Genomic DNA, 18,424 nt, shown 5'->3' on the forward strand with positions numbered 1-18,424 from the left:
CTATTAGCAATATTTCATCAATATCATGGTTGGGGACACCAAAAATGGGCTTCACACATTGTACCCATGTGGGGAATCGAACTCGGGTCTTCGGCGTGCCGAGCGAACGCTCTAACTCATAGACTACATCATCGCCCCACCCACGGGACAATGGTACCGCGGTTTTAATCATCGACATGGAGGTCTGAATACTAAATGCCATATAAAGAGTAGTAATTTTTAACATGTATTTGGATTTACACTTTCTCAGTACAGTACAAAATCTAGTATTTTCATTTTGTTAAGTCCCGTCCAGATTCGAACCAACACCCTCAGAAGCATGCACATAGTCGCCAGGCCACGAGATAAGAGATCTAACCCACTCGGCCTCCGCATATTCAAAGTAGATGAAGAGACTTTAAGACCCCATGACAAAGATCTACGACCAAGAGATGGATGACCCCACCATGAAACACTACAGTGATCTCCTTACGTCACAATGGTTTATACCGGAAGCGTCGCTAGGCAACACCAGGTTTACCTCAGACAGGTGCTTAGGAGGTTTAGTGGATAGAAAGGAAAGACAACACCTTGCTGTACATAAAGATGGTACAGCTACACATCATTTGTCAGACAACTACACATCATTTGTTGTGGTCTAAATTAAACTTATATAAATTTTGATCACATTTCCTGGTTGTATGGTTGGTTTCCCAAGAAGTTCTTTCACGGAATAAACACGTTGCATCATGGAAAGAGCATATTTTTGTGATATTTTATCTCGCATGTGAGGAGGTCCACGTTCTGCTGTTGGAAACACTAGTGTCAGGTGTGTGTATAACGGTTTATGTGTTCGCTTGCTCGTGTACTTGTATGCTTGTACTATGTAATAATATTTGTTATTTGTATGTCACCAAAAAGTATATGATCATATTTTGTGATCTTGATATGCAGTTATCTTACGGCCTGAAAAGCACAAAGTTCTCTTCTGTTCTGCTTTCTGTTTTGTTTAATGCCAAATCCCAGCAATATTCAAGCTCTGTAAACAATGGAGCTGGTTCCAGACAACCCAGAGGCTGACATCATGAACATCGATGTGCACAAGCATCAACCGGAGAATGACAAAGTCAGCGAGTCTGACGTCCGAAGCCGCCGAGTGCCCCATGAGTTAGACCAGTTCTAATCCGAATCTTCAATGTTTTTGGTAGTTCATTCAAGTATCTCATGCGACTTGTGGTTTTCGTAGGACAGGGGATCGATCACTTAAACTAACATGTGGGTTCCCATAGCGTTCGAAATTAAAGTCGGTTCAGAGGCCTGGAGCCGACTGAAAACCTCTCGGACCCACATCTTCTGTTTTCTGCATCCTTGTAGCCTTGTTAATTAGGGATTACTTGTATGGTATCTAAAATATAGGGTTATACATCTTGTGATCAGGATCCGCAATTTTCTGTGGTTCGGGGTCTGCAAGGTTTGCAGATTTTTAGGGCAAGTACTGTGTTTCCACCTAAAGTCTACCCTAATTCATCCGATACCCGTAAACTAAGATGAACTAAGAAGACGTCCAATGTGTTTGTTGCAACTGCTTCCTCCCCATGTATTATCACAATTATCAAATACTAGTGTTATAACATACCAACTGAGTGATATCTCCAGTTTTTGTGTGTGTATAAAATGGATAAAAAAACAATTGTAAAACCTTTTCCTCATATTCCGTGCTTTCATGTTTTAATGCCATCCTAGTATTTCACGTTTCAAGCATTAAATATTCACAGAAAGCGAAGTATTGATAAGCTATCTCCGGAAGTGGACAACAAGGTGATGCTGGCACCGACGTGTGAGTGATCGATCGATGGCAGGTTTGTTGAACAGATTTATTGTAGAGAAAATGTTTTCAACGATTGTCAGTTATCGGCCTGGTTTTACTTTTTAACTTTTGAAAATGTCCATTGGGATGGTGTTTTCATTACTGTTAACGGAGCATTAACACTGAAGACTATATTACCTGATTTTCATCTAGACTAAGAATGAAAAAAATATTTTCTGCTATTTCAGATACGCATTGGATTGACATTCTAGACGGTGATAAGTTCTCCATGGTTCTCCACACACACACACACCCTCACTCGCACCAGCAGGAAAACGGATATCTAAGATGTACAATATGTTACATCTGTCCTGCTTATAAATGTATTCTGACTATGAGTGTCGTAGGAGGCGACTAAAGGGATCAGGTTGGCACGTCATCGGTTCCAAACTGCGCAGATCGATGCTCATGTTGTTGATCACTGGATTGTCTGATCCAGACTCGATTATTTGCAGTCCACCGCCATATAGCTGGAATATTGCTGAGTGCGGCGCAACTCACTCACTCATTCTAAATGTATTCAAATCCCGAGGATGGCCATGGATGGGGCACCTTGGAGACCCGGATACTGACTGTGCCAAGGCTATCGTACGACATTCTCGGCATTACAGTGTAATTTGTTACGTCACTGTGTTGATAAATGAGGTCATATGAAAAGAAAACTCGTGAAGATCCCGGTTAGAATTGATCTTCAATAACCCATGCGTGTCATATCAGGCGACTAACGAGATCGGTGATCAGGCTTGCTGACTTGGTTAACACATGTCATCATATCCCACTTTCGTAGATTGATTTCCACGCTGTTGATCACTGAATTGTCTTTTCCACGCTCGATTATCTCTAGACCGCTACCATATAGCTGGAACATTCCTGGGTGCGGGATGAAACTAAACTCACTCGCTCGTTTGAGAAAACATCCGGAGTTTTATGAATTCGTGAAGGTAATTGAAAGATTACTGACTGATAGTTACACGACTGACTCTCGTCAGGCTCGAAACAGGAAAAGGACTTTTTTCCACAGATGAATACGCTCTCTTTCTTGCACAAATGGTAATTGGAGGACACATTTAACGACCCTTCATGATACTGTTTATTGATCTGCATTGAGTATTTCAGTACTACAAGCTTACAGTTAAAGGGCTGCTCTGGAGTCGACGCCATGCCTTTACCTCCCGTTGTGGTGGTGGTGGTAGTGGTTGTTATAGAGGATGTAGTTGATGTGAGGTGTTGCAGAAGACGGTGTCGCAGTCGTTGTGGATTTGTTAGCGAGATCTGAAGAGCGAGAAGAACTGATTTTCATGTATATGTCTGTTGCTGAAAGCCACACTGGTCACACAGTCACCGGCAGAGACACATTCCACTTCACTACCTAGTCATTGGCAGCAGCTTTTGATGATGTGACCAAATCATCTAGCAGTTTCTTAGCAGCAGCAGCAACAACAACAACAACAACAACAACAACAACTACAACTTGTTTCAACTTTAGAGGAATCATGTAAAGTTACTTCTAGCGTTAAGTATATAAAATTAAAATCCTTTCTGAGGAATTACAAAACATAATTTCTTAGGGAGACTGGCCATGTGGCATCACATTTCTTGTAATGGTTGACATGCCGGTGACGAAATACAAAAGAAACAACACAGATGAGTAACTTTTGTACAGTACACAGATAAGAGGACATCGTAACTTTCAGGCCAACAAAAAAGAGTGACATCATTGATGCCCCAGTTGTTACAACGATATCGGTATCCTATAACTGCCAAATGTTCCACCCAGAAGTCCATCAAAGGTTATTAAAGAAGACAATGAGGCCACTGATCCTTCAGTTCTTACCACGACATCGTACAGCTGCCAGATATTCCATATAGAGCAGTAGACCATCATAGCTCTGCACGTTCAACATGTGTTCACCATCCGGGTCCGATGCCAGAATCATCTGTTCCTGCAGGTCGATGTTACTACCAATTCCAACGACGAAAATGGTCACATTGTTCCTCTGCAGTTCCAGCGCTGAGGCCAACGTCTCCAACTTTGAACTCGATTTACCATCAGTGAAGATGACGGCAACCTTGGTAAGACGACACAAATGATTGCTAAGTTAACAAGTAAGTCTTTAAATACAGGACTGCATATCTCGGCTGCGACAACCTTAGATCCTATGGCCAAATGCCGAGATTATGATTCACGGTGCTCCCTGGTATAATGCCAGTTGTAGCTCACATTCTCCTTTGTTAAAACATGTGGCAAAAACAGTCGTTTTACCACAGGGAGAGGTAATTCATAAGTAAATAAACTGCAAGGATTCATTGCATTTGATAGGGCAACCAGGCAGTTATCATATGTCTTACATTCCATGAATAAATACGAGTCATCACAAACTAAAATAGTAAAATGCGTAATTAATGCCAAACTGGGATTCGGCCCTAAGTTTAAACATTCTTGGCACACACAGCGGATGCAACTCAGGACATCGCTTGGCGCTGACTCTTTTAATAAATAGACTTACGATCGTCTTAGCGTCAAGATTGTTTTGTGAAACGTGATCTTGGGTGCCTTTATACAAGCATTGTTAGGGCTAAGACTGCTATGTTAGGGCTAAGACTACTATGTTAGGGCTAAGACTACTATGTTAGGGCTAAGACTGCTATGTTAGGGCTAAGACTGCTATGTTAGGGCTAAGACTACAATGTTAGGGCTAAGACTGCTATGTTAGGGCTAAGACTACTATGTTAGGGCTAAGACTACTATGTTAGGGCTAAGACTGCTATGTTAGGGCTAAGACTGCTATGTTAGGGCTAAGACTACAATGTTAGGGCTAAGACTGCTATGTTAGGGCTAAGACTACTATGTTAGGGCTAAGACTACTATGTTATGGCTAAGACTGCTATGTTAGGGCTAAGACTGCTATGTTAGGGCTAAGACTACTATGTTAGGGCTAAGACTACAATGTTAGGGCTAAGACTGCTATGTTAGGGCTAAGACTGCTATGTTAGGGCTAAGACTGCTATGTTAGGGCTAAGACTACTATGTTAGGGCTAAGACTGCTATGTTAGGGCTAAGACTGCTATGTTAGGGCTAAGACTACAATGTTAGGGCTAAGACTGCTATGTTAGGGCTAAGACTACTATGTTAGGGCTAAGACTACTATGTTGGGGCTAAGACTACTATGTTAGGGCTAAGACTGCTATGTTAGGGCTAAGACTGCTATGTTAGGGCTAAGACTGCTATGTTAGGGCTAAGACTACTATGTTAGGGCTAAGACTACTATGTTAGGGCTAAGACTGCTATGTTATGGCTAAGACTGCTATGTTAGGGCTAAGACTACAATGTTAGGGTTAAGACTGCTATGTTAGGGCTTAGACTACTATGTTAGGGCTAAGACTGCTATGTTAGGGCTAAGACTGCTGTGTTAGGGCTAAGACTACTATGTTAGGGCTAAGACTACTATGTTAGGGCTAAGACTACTATGTTAGGGCTAAGACTACTATGTTAGGGCTAAGACTGCTATGTTAGGGCTAAGACTACTATGTTAGGGCTAAGACTACTATGTTAGGGCTAAGACTGCTATGTTAGGGCTAAGACTGCTATGTTAGGGCTAAGACTACTATGTTAGGGCTAAGACTACAATGTTAGGGCTAAGACTACTATGTTAGGGCTAAGACTGCTATGTTAGGGCTAAGACTGCTGACCCGTGAAGGTCCCGGGGTAGAATAGGCCTTCAGCAACCCATGCTTGCCATAAAAGGTGACTATGCTTGTCGTAAGAGGCGACTAACGGGATCGGGTGGTCAGACTAGCTGACTTGGTTGACACATGTCATCGGTTCCCAATTGCGCAGATCGATGCTCATGTTGTTGATCACTGGATTGTCTGGTCCAGACTCGATTATTTACAGACCGTCGCCATATAGCTGGAATATTGCTAAGTGCGACGTAAAACTAAACTCACTCACTAAGACTGCTATGTTAGGGCTAAGACTGCTATGTTAGGGCTAAGACTGCTATGTTAGGGCTAAGACTACAATGTTAGGGCTAAGACTGCTATGTTAGGGCTAAGACTACTATGTTAGGGCTAAGACTGCTATGTTAGGGCTAAGACTGCTATGTTAGGGCTAAGACTGCTATGTTAGGGCTAAGACTGCTATGTTAGGGCTAAGACTGCTATTTTAAGACTACAATGTTAGGACTAAGACTGCTATGTTAGGGCTAAGACTGCTATGTTATGGCTAAGACTGCTATGTTATGGCTAAGACTGCTATGTTAGGGCTAAGACTACTATGTTAGGGCTAAGACTGCTATGTTAGGGCTAAGACTACAATGTTAGAGCTAAGACTACTATGTTAGGATTTACGGTCGCACGCACGCACGCACGAACGCACACATACACACCACCACCACCGCCACCACCACCTCACCTTACTCTATAAAGACAAGCCTTTACATACTTCAAAGGATGGATTTTACATTTTGACTTCTGTAAGCTTCTGAGAATTAGCAGTCCTCACCTTGATGGCGTCCGGACTGCTGCCCTGTTTATACCACTGAAGAGTCCTCTCCAGGGCCAGATTTGTCATGGTGTTTCCCACTGGATACAAGTGGGAAAGTTTGTAGTTGATTTCATTCAACAAGCTCGTCCTGCTAGAGAAATCCTTGAAGTGAATCAGCTCATCCAGATGATTGTTGAATGTCATCATGCCAATTCTTGATGCACGAGGGGACACGTCAAACTTCCCCACAAGCTTCTGAATGAACTGTTGCATCTTCACCCAATCGTTCCGATGGATACTTCCTGATCTGTCCAAGATAAGTGTGATGTCCTCCCGAGCCCCACAACCTGGAAACACAAAGAGATGAAACTGTCTAATATTCTCTCTATTCTTTGAGTGGCATGCGGAATGGTGAACATGAATTATTTCTACGGACAGACAACGTATTGCAATAGATGTGATGTTTCAGTGTAGATATTAACACCGCTATCAACCTCGTTAATTCATAAACTTAAATGTCGTTCATGTGTGTATCCCTGTTAATTCTTGATGATAATGTTAACAACTACACCGAAACGCTGCATCCTGTAGTGTTCCAACATTGCTTACCTAAATTGTTCAAGAGTTTCGGTCCAGCACATGGGTCTGATGCTATAGTTGGTAGGGGATTATTTCCTGGAAAATATCATTGCTGTCATTTACTGACAAAAGAAATAATGCCATCATATGTTGTGAAAGTATTAAGTGAAGAGGTTTGGATGTAGATTGTAACTGTTATTAATATTATCGTTAAATAATCAATGTGGAAGAACTGCTGAAAGAGAATCAGCTGGGATCAAAATGATGGCCAAAGGTATGCCATATCGATATTCACAATAAGAATTACAGATAACCAAGGGTCTTTGTCAGGTCTCACCTCTGCAGTGGCTCAAGATGAAACTTTCAATCTCTAACTGAAGATCACCAAAATGATCTACATTCAGAAAGTACTGGCTGGAAGGACTGGACGAAATCCTGTGCAGTTGCGTTTGAATGTTTCTGACGTTTCCCACAGCAACAACCATCACGTCAATTCCTCGGCTCCTGGCCCTGTCAGCAGCAGCTACTGCCAGATTAATATCATCTATTATATTTCCGGTCAAGATGACCAAGTGCTTCTTGGCACCGCTACGACTGTGTCGCCCTGAATACATATCTCCCAGTACGTGGTTTATAGCATACCCAAGATATGACCTGTCCTGGGTCAGTGTCCTATAATGGACAAGAGATGAAAACATCCGGTCAACGTAGTCTGGATCAGATCCTTTTTCCAGATGGAACACTTCATTGACCCTGCTGTTGTAGTAGGCATAACCAACTCGGGCCTTCTGTGGACCAACTTGAAGAGAGCTCACGAATGCGTTTGTGAAGAGCTGAAAGACACGTTCTTGAGTGCTAAGGACATGTGTCGAACTGTCCACTAGGAACACAATGTCATCCTTTCCACCACATCCTGAAGATAAAATGAGACAACGCAGATATTCTTTAACATTGGGTTAACAATTATGGTTAGTTCTTATTAGGTGAAGAGTTCCATGCCAGTCTAAACACGCCAAGGGTTGACCGATAGAAAGAGGATATCAGAGTGTTGTGGTAGGTGAAAACATCTAGCAATTTCAGCAGCTAATGATAAGATTATATTATCTAGCCCTTGAAAAAAAAACAACCCTACCCACACCCATCACCCATCACCGATACCCGTGCTCTCACCCTAACATCTACTCCATTCCCCTCCCCTCTCTTCAGTCCCCAACTGATATTTAGCTACCCGAGTGCTCTTTAGAATCCAGTTTAAAAATAATAGTTTGAGCGATTTAGTAAACAGATTTACCCTGAGATACTCACCCAGGTTGACAAAGGCATTGTTAACAACTTGAGGTGCACCAACGTTGGATAGAGGAGGAAATGTTGGACAGATTGTTGACGGGATCATCGTTGTCTGCGTGCTTGTGATAACGTTGGTTGTGCTTGGAGTCGGTGTTGTTGGCGTGGTCGATGGAGTGGTTGTTAGCGTTGTAGGTGCAGTTGTAGGCGTTGTGGGTGGAGTTGTAGTCGTTGTAGATGGAGTTGTTGGCGATGTGGAATCAGCTGTGGTCGTTGTAGATGCGGTTGTTGGCGTTGTGGAAGCAGTTGTGGTCGTTGTAGATGCAGTTGTTGGCGTTGTGGATGCAGATGTGGTCGTTGTAGTCGTAACTGTACTCGTCATTGTGATGGTGGAAGTTATTGTCGATGTTGGTGTGGTTGGTGGTAAAGTCGGATGAATAACTTAAATTCAGAAACCATATATTTTACATGCAGGAGTATTTTGCATACTAAAAATCAAACGCAGTAGACCACGCTGTATTAGGCATGTAGGAGATTTATGGAGGTAGAGTTCATACGTAAATATCTGCGAGTATTTGTCAACACCATTGTGTGGTGATTTGAGACTAGAAAACTGTTAGAAAAAACTCACACTCTTCCTTACTCACTCTTGTAACGGATAACACCATGACTATGACCTAGGGTCCAGGTAATGGTGCTTTGCCGTATGGAAGCATGTTGATATATTACCTTTAGTGCAATTGACGTTGCAGAAGCTGGAGTTGCAGCAGTTGAAGCAAGGGTCAAACAGGCCCTGCTGGTTGTCCTTGAAGGTGTCACATTGCTGATGGAAAGAGAAATCGTTAAAACATCAACAGCGTTCACTTCAATGTTATATTTATTTGTTGCTTAACGCTTCACTCGCAATCTCCAACTGTCTGCCATGACTGGAGTCATGACCAGACAATGCAGTGATTGCCAGTATGAGTAACGCTGTAGGTATCTGGGATACTGACATACATCAGCCAAGCCAGAGAACCTGACCACTCGAGCCTATTGTCACCCCTACAAGCATGGGTAGATGGTGAACAATTTTAAACCCGCATCTTGTTGAATTCAAGAAAAATGATTATAAACAAACATGACCGTCCTCTGTTCTGGAGAGTAATGGGATTAACAATGGATCGTGTACACAGCTCTGCACGGTTGTTACTGGCACCTGCGGCCTCTGGGCTGTGATGGAGATATTCAAAGAGAATCCATCTCACCCTCTGTCTCGCACATCCAGCAGTGTAGTGTAGCTCAAACATGTCTGTGATCCGTTCCTCTATGTAGCAGACCTGTAATATATGTATAAATACATGTAAACAGCGGATCCAGTAAATATCTGTTTCTATTGATCAGTGCTTGCCCTGAGAGCGGAAGGTCGCAGGTTCGATCCCAGGCCGTGTCATACCAAATGACGTCAGATATGGTACTTGTTGGTCCCAGTCTGGAGCTCGGCAATAATGAGTACAACAAGGACTAGTCGGTTCGAAGTCAGTATGATGTGTCTGAGTGGAATATTCATGCTTAATCAAGGCATGGTATCTCAGTGAGCTAGCATTATATCACCAGCTTAAGTCTGGGCTTGTACAAATAGCCACACATACACACGCATGCATGTTGTCATATGAGCTAAATATTCTTAAGTATGGCGTTAAAACCCATGTCACCTCACATCTGTGGTATTATTGACTGAGAGTCTCGAACCCCAGAGATGTGGATCGTCACTCATGATATCAACTAAACTCAATTATTTGGTACTCTTTTTATCACTGCATATGAAAGACTTTTGGTTAGTCATAAACGAAACACCATTTTTGGAAAAACAAAAAACAAAAAAAAACTTGTGGTTAATTAATACCAAGCGCTTAAAAGTTGCTAAAAAGCCGACTGCTTTTCTCTCGCCCGCAAACGAAACCGCAGACAGGTTACGTAACTCTGTCGCCAGAGCCCGACAGTGACGTCATAGAGGGAACGGTTTAGCAGTTAAATGTATAGAAAATGTGTAGGAAGCTCGTCATTTTGCTGATTTCTCGACGTCACCAAAGACATGCCGAATTGTTGTGTTGCCGTCAATTGTTCCTTGGGGTCGGATGATGGTGTCACTATGCACAGATTTCCACCGGACCCCGTAGTTTGTGCTTAAATTGGTTGTTAGTGTGTGCGAAGAGAGCTTTGTGGAAGCATGTGGTATATACTAAATCGGATGGTTCGCCCCCTACCAAGCTTCCAGGATAGAAAATAGAGTTTAAGTTTCATTGAGTTTATAAAATTAAGACTGCTTACTACACATTGCTGACCAAAAGGATTTAGCATGTATATAACGCTTTCTTCCTCGGAAACGAGGTTGTGGTCGAAGTGACAATATTATCGTAAGTAATATTATATTGACCCCTTATATTGACCGATTCCAAGAGTGAAATTGTTATGTTATAAGTAATATCATGTACAATCCTAATGTCCATCAATAGAATACATATTTTACTACCAGTAGAAAGTAATTTTGATTTTGTAAGTCGGTGAAACAAACTTAAATTGCATTCATCCTCAGACAGGGCGCCGCCATTTTTCGAAAATCGTGAAGACACGGGCTAAAGTCCGTTAGAATTATTGAGATTATGATTTGTTTTCATCAAGTTAGAAAATCAAAACTACTTTTTACTGGTAGTTAAATATGCATTTGAATCATGGCCCAAAGGATTTTGCATGACACAACTGTTAACATAAGGACTTCTTCCAAGGTAGCAAGGTGGGGGTCGAAGTGACATTTATATTGCAAGCAATGTTATATTGACCTCCACCTCACTTCCAAGAGTGCAATTGTTATGTTATAAGCAATGTCATGCAAAATCCTATTGTCTATCAATAAAATACATATTTTACTACCAGTAGAAAGTAATTGTCCATTTGTAAGTCGATGAAAACCAAGACAGGGCGCCGCCATTTTTGAAAATCGTGAAGTCAAATCCATTTGAATTAATGAGATTATGTATGGTAAGTTAGAAAATCAAAAGTACATAAATATGTATTTGAATCATTACCAAAAGGAGTCTGCATGACACAACCTGTAACATAACCTAAGCGAGGTTGGGGTCGAAGTGAAAATGCTGCGAGATAAATTTCTTCACTGGTTAAATTTACTTGGTTTGTAACGTTCACTCACCAGTATGTAGACACCTGTCAATATACGTCTTTATACTTGGTCTCACAATCCTAATTACTTTATAATCATGCTTGTATGCCTTTTGGAACTTAATAAAAAGAAGTGATCTGCGAATGGATAACAGGAATGTAATATGTAGACATTTCATAGTTTTCCTATATGAATCATAATTCGCACGCACGCCCTAGTGTATGTCGACTGCATCATTACACTTAACGACGCAAACAATGATTCTGTTGAAAGCTACGACAACCTATTAAAAACAAAAATACAAATATTAAAATTAAAGTTATAGGAGCAATGTCAGGCTATTACCTTGTTCGAGGAATGTATCCATCAGTATCCACAAAAACAAGTGATATATAATTCATCTGAAGATTTCCCAAGTGATGAGTCTTTTAACAGTCTAATATACGAAAATGTGATGTATCGTTTCAGGTTTTTCGCATTGCTGTATAGTTTTATTGGTTACCCAAGATAGCACACCTGGCAACTAATTGCATAATGTGCGTCATTCTTTTTAAAAAGTTATTTAGTTAGCCAATAATGAGCAATCAATCAATGTATTGGCGGTTAATCCTTTGAAAGAAGGGTGTTATTTCACATAGACACAGACACGACAGAGTGTATTCAGTACAGATTAGTAAATGTACATACATAAACACTACCTCTTGGCAAATCCCCCATTTAAATCCCCATAAAACTAATTAATCAATCAGCGTGTCATCGGTTAATCCTTTGATCGATCCAGACAAAAGAAATGCCAAATGGGGGCCTTTGTCGGGTAATCTATGTGGCGTTACCACTAATTATACCTGTTATAAATTTATTAACTGAGCATCAAGTGAATGATAACAAATAACGTGTAGGTTTATACCACCTAACACGGATTACAACCCAGCGACACCAAGTGATTTTGACAGAATCGTCTATGAAAACAAGGGTTGTAACTCGAAAATTAGGCAAAGCAGGAGACAAAACTAAATGATAGTAGATTGTGAGAACATATAGCTTTCATTTTTCTCAACAGCTTTCGCGATTTCAGGTTTGTACAAACCCGCAAACGAAATAGTTTAACCCCTGAAATGTAGATGAATAATGCACAGACCCTCATTTCTATACCCACTATTACGTCACGGAGACGCGTCGCTCTGATTGGTTGAAATTTCGTTTGCGGCTGAGAATTGTGCACTGTTGACAAAAAGGTCGATTTAAGGTAATTAAACATCGAATTGAGCAGTTTTAATGACGGGGTTTCATTTATAACGATGTCAGCAGGTGATTTTGCATTTGTTCCACTGGGATGTATTACTAATTGGCATTAAACAACATAGCTGACCCAGTTCATGTGTGTCTGCAATGAACTGATGAGTAGTTGGTTAAGGGATGTTTGACCCCCCTGACCTCTTTCTCCTCTCTTCCCGCTTCGCCAACGCAAGAAAAATCTTCAGTGCGGTCTTAAGTCATCTTAAACCCCCCTGAATCCACCCCACCTCTAGGTTATGTGACAATGGGTGACACATAAAAACAACTTTTTCGTATAGTTCAAGTTTTTGTCAGTGATAGTTTGTGATTGTAACTATCTAGAAGCCTGCAGAGTTTAGAAGAGTTTTATCATTATAATATTCAAGGGTTCATACCCAAAAGGTGTTTATTGACATTAACTTCCATAACAGCTGTAAGACTTGGTCGATGACGTCAAGAATGGGTAAGTATGTCTCAGCAGTCTACAAGCAAAATCTCGACTGGTGACACTGATGTGTTCAACGTGAATAGCAAAGCTTTTACCACATTAACGTTAATATAATATTGTAAAACGTGTTACTTACTTCATGGGGCTGACATATTTGTATCTGGGCACACTCCGACATGTCCCTCATGTCATCACATCCAGCGCACTTCAGAAGTTGGCTTTCTATCAAATAAAGCGACAAAATCACTTCTATTATGGCAATGATAATATTTTAAAAGTTCATTGAACAATTACGACGTGAGCATTATCACGTGTTCATGTAGCTCTCTCGAACCGTGATGACACCAGGAGTTTCCTTGCGAAAATATCAGCATAGCCTGTCCCATTGATGCCAACTCACCCCAACACCAACCCCACACCGACACCCCATATCAACACCCAGACCTCACACCCACATCATCAACCCCTCCCCCCCACACACACACCCACGACCCACCCACACCCACGACCCACCCACACCCACACCCACACCCACACCCACACCCACACCCACACCCACACCCACGCCCCTACCCACACCCACACCCACACCCACGACCCACAGACACACATCAGCCAAGGTAAATCATTGAATAACTTCAAAGATATGCAGTGAAAGATGTAATGGTTTAGGCAATGATAATAATATGGACACTTACTAGTATATACCGTTGAACTCCATGCCCTAAGCGACATACAATAGGGACATACTCTATATACATACAACATGATGGACATTATACAGCATACAACATTAGTACCCCTGGTAACACCAGGCGATAGAAGGTTAATAGTCATATAACTTATCCCACCGGATACCCATTTTCTGATGGTGTTTTTGTTTGTTACGAGACCGAACAGTCGAATGAAGTAATACCGGACATTATAAAGTAGATAAAGAACTGGCACATAGAATAAATTCTGATCTTGAACTTTAACTAGTTTTCAATATAGCTCCATGGTGGTTAAGGGCAGTAGTTCAATCTCCATCAACTAACCCTCCTTTTTCAAGTTTGGATCATGTAGCAGTGACTAGCTGGCGTCAACAATACCGTACTGCAACCATTGCAGTAAAGTGGTGGTAGATGCGAACAGAATAGTAAATAAGGTGAGAGATGTAGAAGCTGGCGTCAACAATACCCATTGCGACCAGAAGTGGTGGAGCGTCGTACATGAAGACAGAATGTCGTAACGTTGTCGCTCGACACAATCAATCGTGTAATGACGTTGGTGCAATGTTCACCACATACAGCTGTCTCACTTTCAAAACCCACGTGGAAGAGATCACATAAAACTGATATTGGTGAGTGTTCTAGTTTTGGTTTATGGTGTTCCTACAAATGTACGTTTACTCACCATGACCACCACAGAGGTAGTTGTTGCAGAAGTCGTCTTCACAACACTCCTCACAGACGTGCACCGCGATACTTTGTCGTCTCCTCCTCCCAGTTGGGGCTTGACCAGTGGTCTGTGACTGTCCTGCACGTCGTTGTTCTATGTCCGCAGCACTAATCGTGAACCCGCCTGCTGAACACACCTTAAGAAGCAAGCCCAGAAAGTAGTCCCCACACCATACAAAGGAGATATACATCAGAGCTCTTCCAGTACTGATTACGGATACGGATCTCGTACGTTCTTACACGTTGTTCTTTTCCCCACATATTAGATCAGATAGAGATGGCACTATAATAAAAAAGGTGGGCGTGCCATGTCCCACTTATGGAGTTTAAGTATATAGGCAAAATACATTAATGATGTTGGTATTTTCATGATTGATATTTCATCAGTGTGTAAAAGAATAAATAAATCATTATTCATAATTTCAAAATTTACATATATATCCCTAACCAATTTTGTCCAGTATACTTTGCATTTCTATAAACTACTACCACTCCTTTTAGAGAACAGTTCTTAAAGTGGCAGTTCAATTTCAGACGGTGTTATACAAGTGTAACGTCTTTTCGAAGCGATCTATTTCATTTAACCATATAATGCGTAGCGTGTAACGTTGACATGGCCTAAACACTCACAGAGGCCAGCTTACATCCCAAGTCATAGAAGACCAGACCGTTCGTTGTGATGTACTGCTCGGACATGCATATCTGAAGGAGACACGGCGATCCATGGGTTGGAAATAATATTATCGTGAGACAGTGAATCGAATTCAACCGCGTGGTATTCTAGACATGCTGTGTAACACACTGCACTCAGTCCACCTAGCTGTTTAAAACGGGTACCTGACAAGCGGATATACGGACCTATACGGCCGCGCTTAGAGCTTGGTAGCAGCACTGAATGACAGTTCGAGCCCAAACTGGAGGAACTGATGGACGCATCTGTACAAACCATTATGTAGCTAGTAAGAGCCTGTGTTAGTTATTTTGACTGTCATTTAATTGAGTCCAAGCTTTCACTGGAAACTTTACGTCGCTCTGTCTCTTATCTTCAGCATTATTATTTATAACAAACATTATTCAGTGAATTAATTGTTAATAGTATTCTGGTGTATCAGTCTCAGTTTTGTTAGGAATAGTTCATTATTACCTCGCCTGGAGGACATGTCACGCTTGTGATGCAATCATCTGGCTTCGCCACCCTCTCGCACTGTAGGCAGTGAACTTGTCCTGGGGGTACTGTGGGAGTATATAGAAAGGATCCTAGTACAGTGGGTAACGTGGCTGCAAGCAGGGCCTTATATATGTCCGACTGTGCCAATATGAATTAAAGCCTGTTCTTTTGTGCTAGCCTGTTGTTATTAATCCTCATGTATGTGATTATGAGTGAGTGAGTTTAGGTTTACATCACTTTTAGAAATACCACAGCAATATAAAGGCTTAGGACATCAGAAATGGGCTTCATTTTGCACCCACGTGAGGAATCGAAACTGGGTCCTTCGACTTGACGTTTTTCACCTCTAGGTTAGCCAACCAAGTTTGTATATGCCGACTACTCCATACATCGGTCCATAATCGAATGATCAGAAAAATTGGGTTTTTTGCCTGGTAATGAAGCATTTATTGACATACATGCAGATCGACCAAATTTTTAAACACAGTACAGACGTAACCAATGCTAATCCTAGTTCTACTGCTCATGAACCATATATTGACCTACCTGTTGTGTTTGCAGCTTCGCTGAGCCCCTGATAGACACAGTTGAAGAGATAAACTATTGATGAGAGAAGAAAGAAAGAGATCAGTGAACACACGTTAAAATAGTTATTAACCTGTAAATAAAGCGTGTAAAAGAACATTACATTCATAAACGTTACACTTAAAAAAAACTGATTTTAACGTTTTTTTAAGCAAGAATAACATCTAAAGCCCCAGAGAGTATAAAACAATTATATCACAGTTTCTTGTGCATTTATTAATATTTAATGAATTATTAATATTTATCTCTTTGATGAGATAAGTAGTTTAACATCGTAACTGGGACATCTAAGGTCAGCTTTTGTAATTGAATGTCAGTCAGTGAGAGAACTAATGTGTGAGTATAGGTTTACGCCGCTTTCAGCGATATTCCAGCAATATCGCGGAGGGGGGCCTTTGAATGTCAGATGACTACAGACAGTTCACTGACTGACCACGGTGCCGAGTGCCCTTGTGTTGTTATCCACAACACGATCATCCTGTCTAACGTTATGGCATGAAAACGTTAATTCCCACTAAGCTACACCATTACGCCTTGCAATGAAGTAAACTTTGATCCTTCTGAGAGCATAAGGTTTGCCTAACGACCAGCAATGGTGCCACTGACGTCGTCGTTTGAAGTAATATGACGCCAATCGTTGGATAACACGTGAAAGTCAAAATGCATGTTCCATCTGTATTGTCGATTACGAATCGTCTGTCCACTCACTCACTCTAACACCTGTAGCTCCATCAAGCCCATCCCAACCATTCTTTCTGATGAAACACCTTGCGGCCAAATTGCCCCCTTTTGTCGACCATACCCAGGTCTGTTATCAACGTTATCAACGTTATTCGTGATTGGAATATGCTAATTGCTGGTTGTAAAATGTTCGGAGCTTGTGGCACACCGTTCTGTCTCGTTCCAACATTTGCAGGTAACTGTTCCTGGTGCGACAGACATCTTATCTCAAAAACATTTACTTGATTATAAAACTGCGTAAGAACTTTCAGTCTGTTTCAATCACTGACATGTACAGCGAAACACCGACACTGCGGACTGTAAATTTCAAATTTTCCCTGCCCACGTTCATATGCACATCATCTAAAAATCCTGCACGAAACTTCGTAAGAAGTTGTGAAGGAATATCATTTTCTAAGTCCATATATAGTAAACTTAAATCCCTAATAATATCACCCAAAAATGGAATATACCCTAATTTTCGATAATACATGCTACTGTTATGACTCTGATTATTATCAAATGGAACATATGGTTACATGACAGCATTCGTAAAATTATCAGAGCGTTCGGGAATATTTTAATTGAGAGTCGATTAAAGTATACTTACAGAAAACTAATTTGACCAACATTTTCCAGGCTGATATGACAGTCAACAGTCCTGGGGTTGGTAACCTTGCAGTGTTAAAGAGTCCGTCTTCAACTAGTATGATGACCTACGCTGGAACTGGCATCGACTGGAAGTGGGCCGTTGATAAGAATGTAAATTTAACTTAAGGACAAAACCAAGGTATTTAAACTGGTCTACCTACTTCAGATTAACATCGCAGTGTTTTGTCTTTTTGAAAAGGGATTATTCCTATGAACCAATATTTGCACAAAACGAATTTATATGCCAAAACGGAATGTGTAGGGCAAAAGAAAACTCCGAAAAGTAGTGGCGAAATGGATAACAGAAAGGTGATGAAATCGGGTTTTTGCTAAAAGAACAGGCATGTTCTGCCATATTATGAATACTGTTCTTCATTACACTTCATCATTCAGATCGTGTCCCAGTGTGCCCCCCAAGGTCGCTCTGAAGAGCTGTATTTCACCATAGGGAGCTCATTGAGGCCATGATCGTGGATTTAAATTCCAGCTTTGCGCACTTAACCCAGACTGCGTCGTGCTCCTCAGTGAAGAGGCACAATATCCACTGAAAGGTAACTGCGATACACTTCTCATATAACCTACATGATAACGATACGTTTTAACATCACATATGGCGGTGCTTTAACATGTTGTGAGATAACGGCGGACAACTTCTCCGAAGAAGCGGGGATGTATAATAATGAAAATACTTATGGCCAATAATTCAATTTATTTCGTGGGCCAAGCGAAGATGCGATTGTCCATACATTTGTCATGATAGAGAAAGCCTGTAAATAATGTAATCTG

At 41.3% G+C, this 18,424-nt stretch overlaps 1 protein-coding gene across 1 annotated transcript; it reads right to left on the reverse strand.

Annotated features, from left to right (window-relative positions):
- Nucleotides 1-2,912: 2,912 nt before the first annotated feature.
- LOC137267549 (vitrin-like) lies at nucleotides 2,913-17,762 on the reverse strand. Its single transcript, XM_067802026.1, has 14 exons — nucleotides 17,598-17,762; nucleotides 16,229-16,282; nucleotides 15,659-15,747; nucleotides 15,145-15,216; nucleotides 14,471-14,651; nucleotides 13,212-13,297; nucleotides 9,443-9,514; nucleotides 8,925-9,018; nucleotides 8,217-8,636; nucleotides 7,249-7,824; nucleotides 6,942-7,007; nucleotides 6,351-6,679; nucleotides 3,681-3,915; nucleotides 2,913-3,118 (listed from the first exon to the last, which is right to left on the reverse strand). The coding sequence occupies exons 1-14, from the start codon at nucleotides 17,617-17,619 to the stop codon at nucleotides 3,012-3,014; spliced, it is 2,403 nt and encodes an 800-aa protein (XP_067658127.1). The 5' UTR covers nucleotides 17,620-17,762; the 3' UTR covers nucleotides 2,913-3,011.
- Nucleotides 17,763-18,424: the final 662 nt, after the last annotated feature.

The sequence above is a fragment of the Haliotis asinina genome, chromosome 16, assembly GCF_037392515.1.
Source record: "Haliotis asinina isolate JCU_RB_2024 chromosome 16, JCU_Hal_asi_v2, whole genome shotgun sequence".
Taxonomy (NCBI): Eukaryota; Metazoa; Mollusca; class Gastropoda; order Lepetellida; family Haliotidae; genus Haliotis; species Haliotis asinina.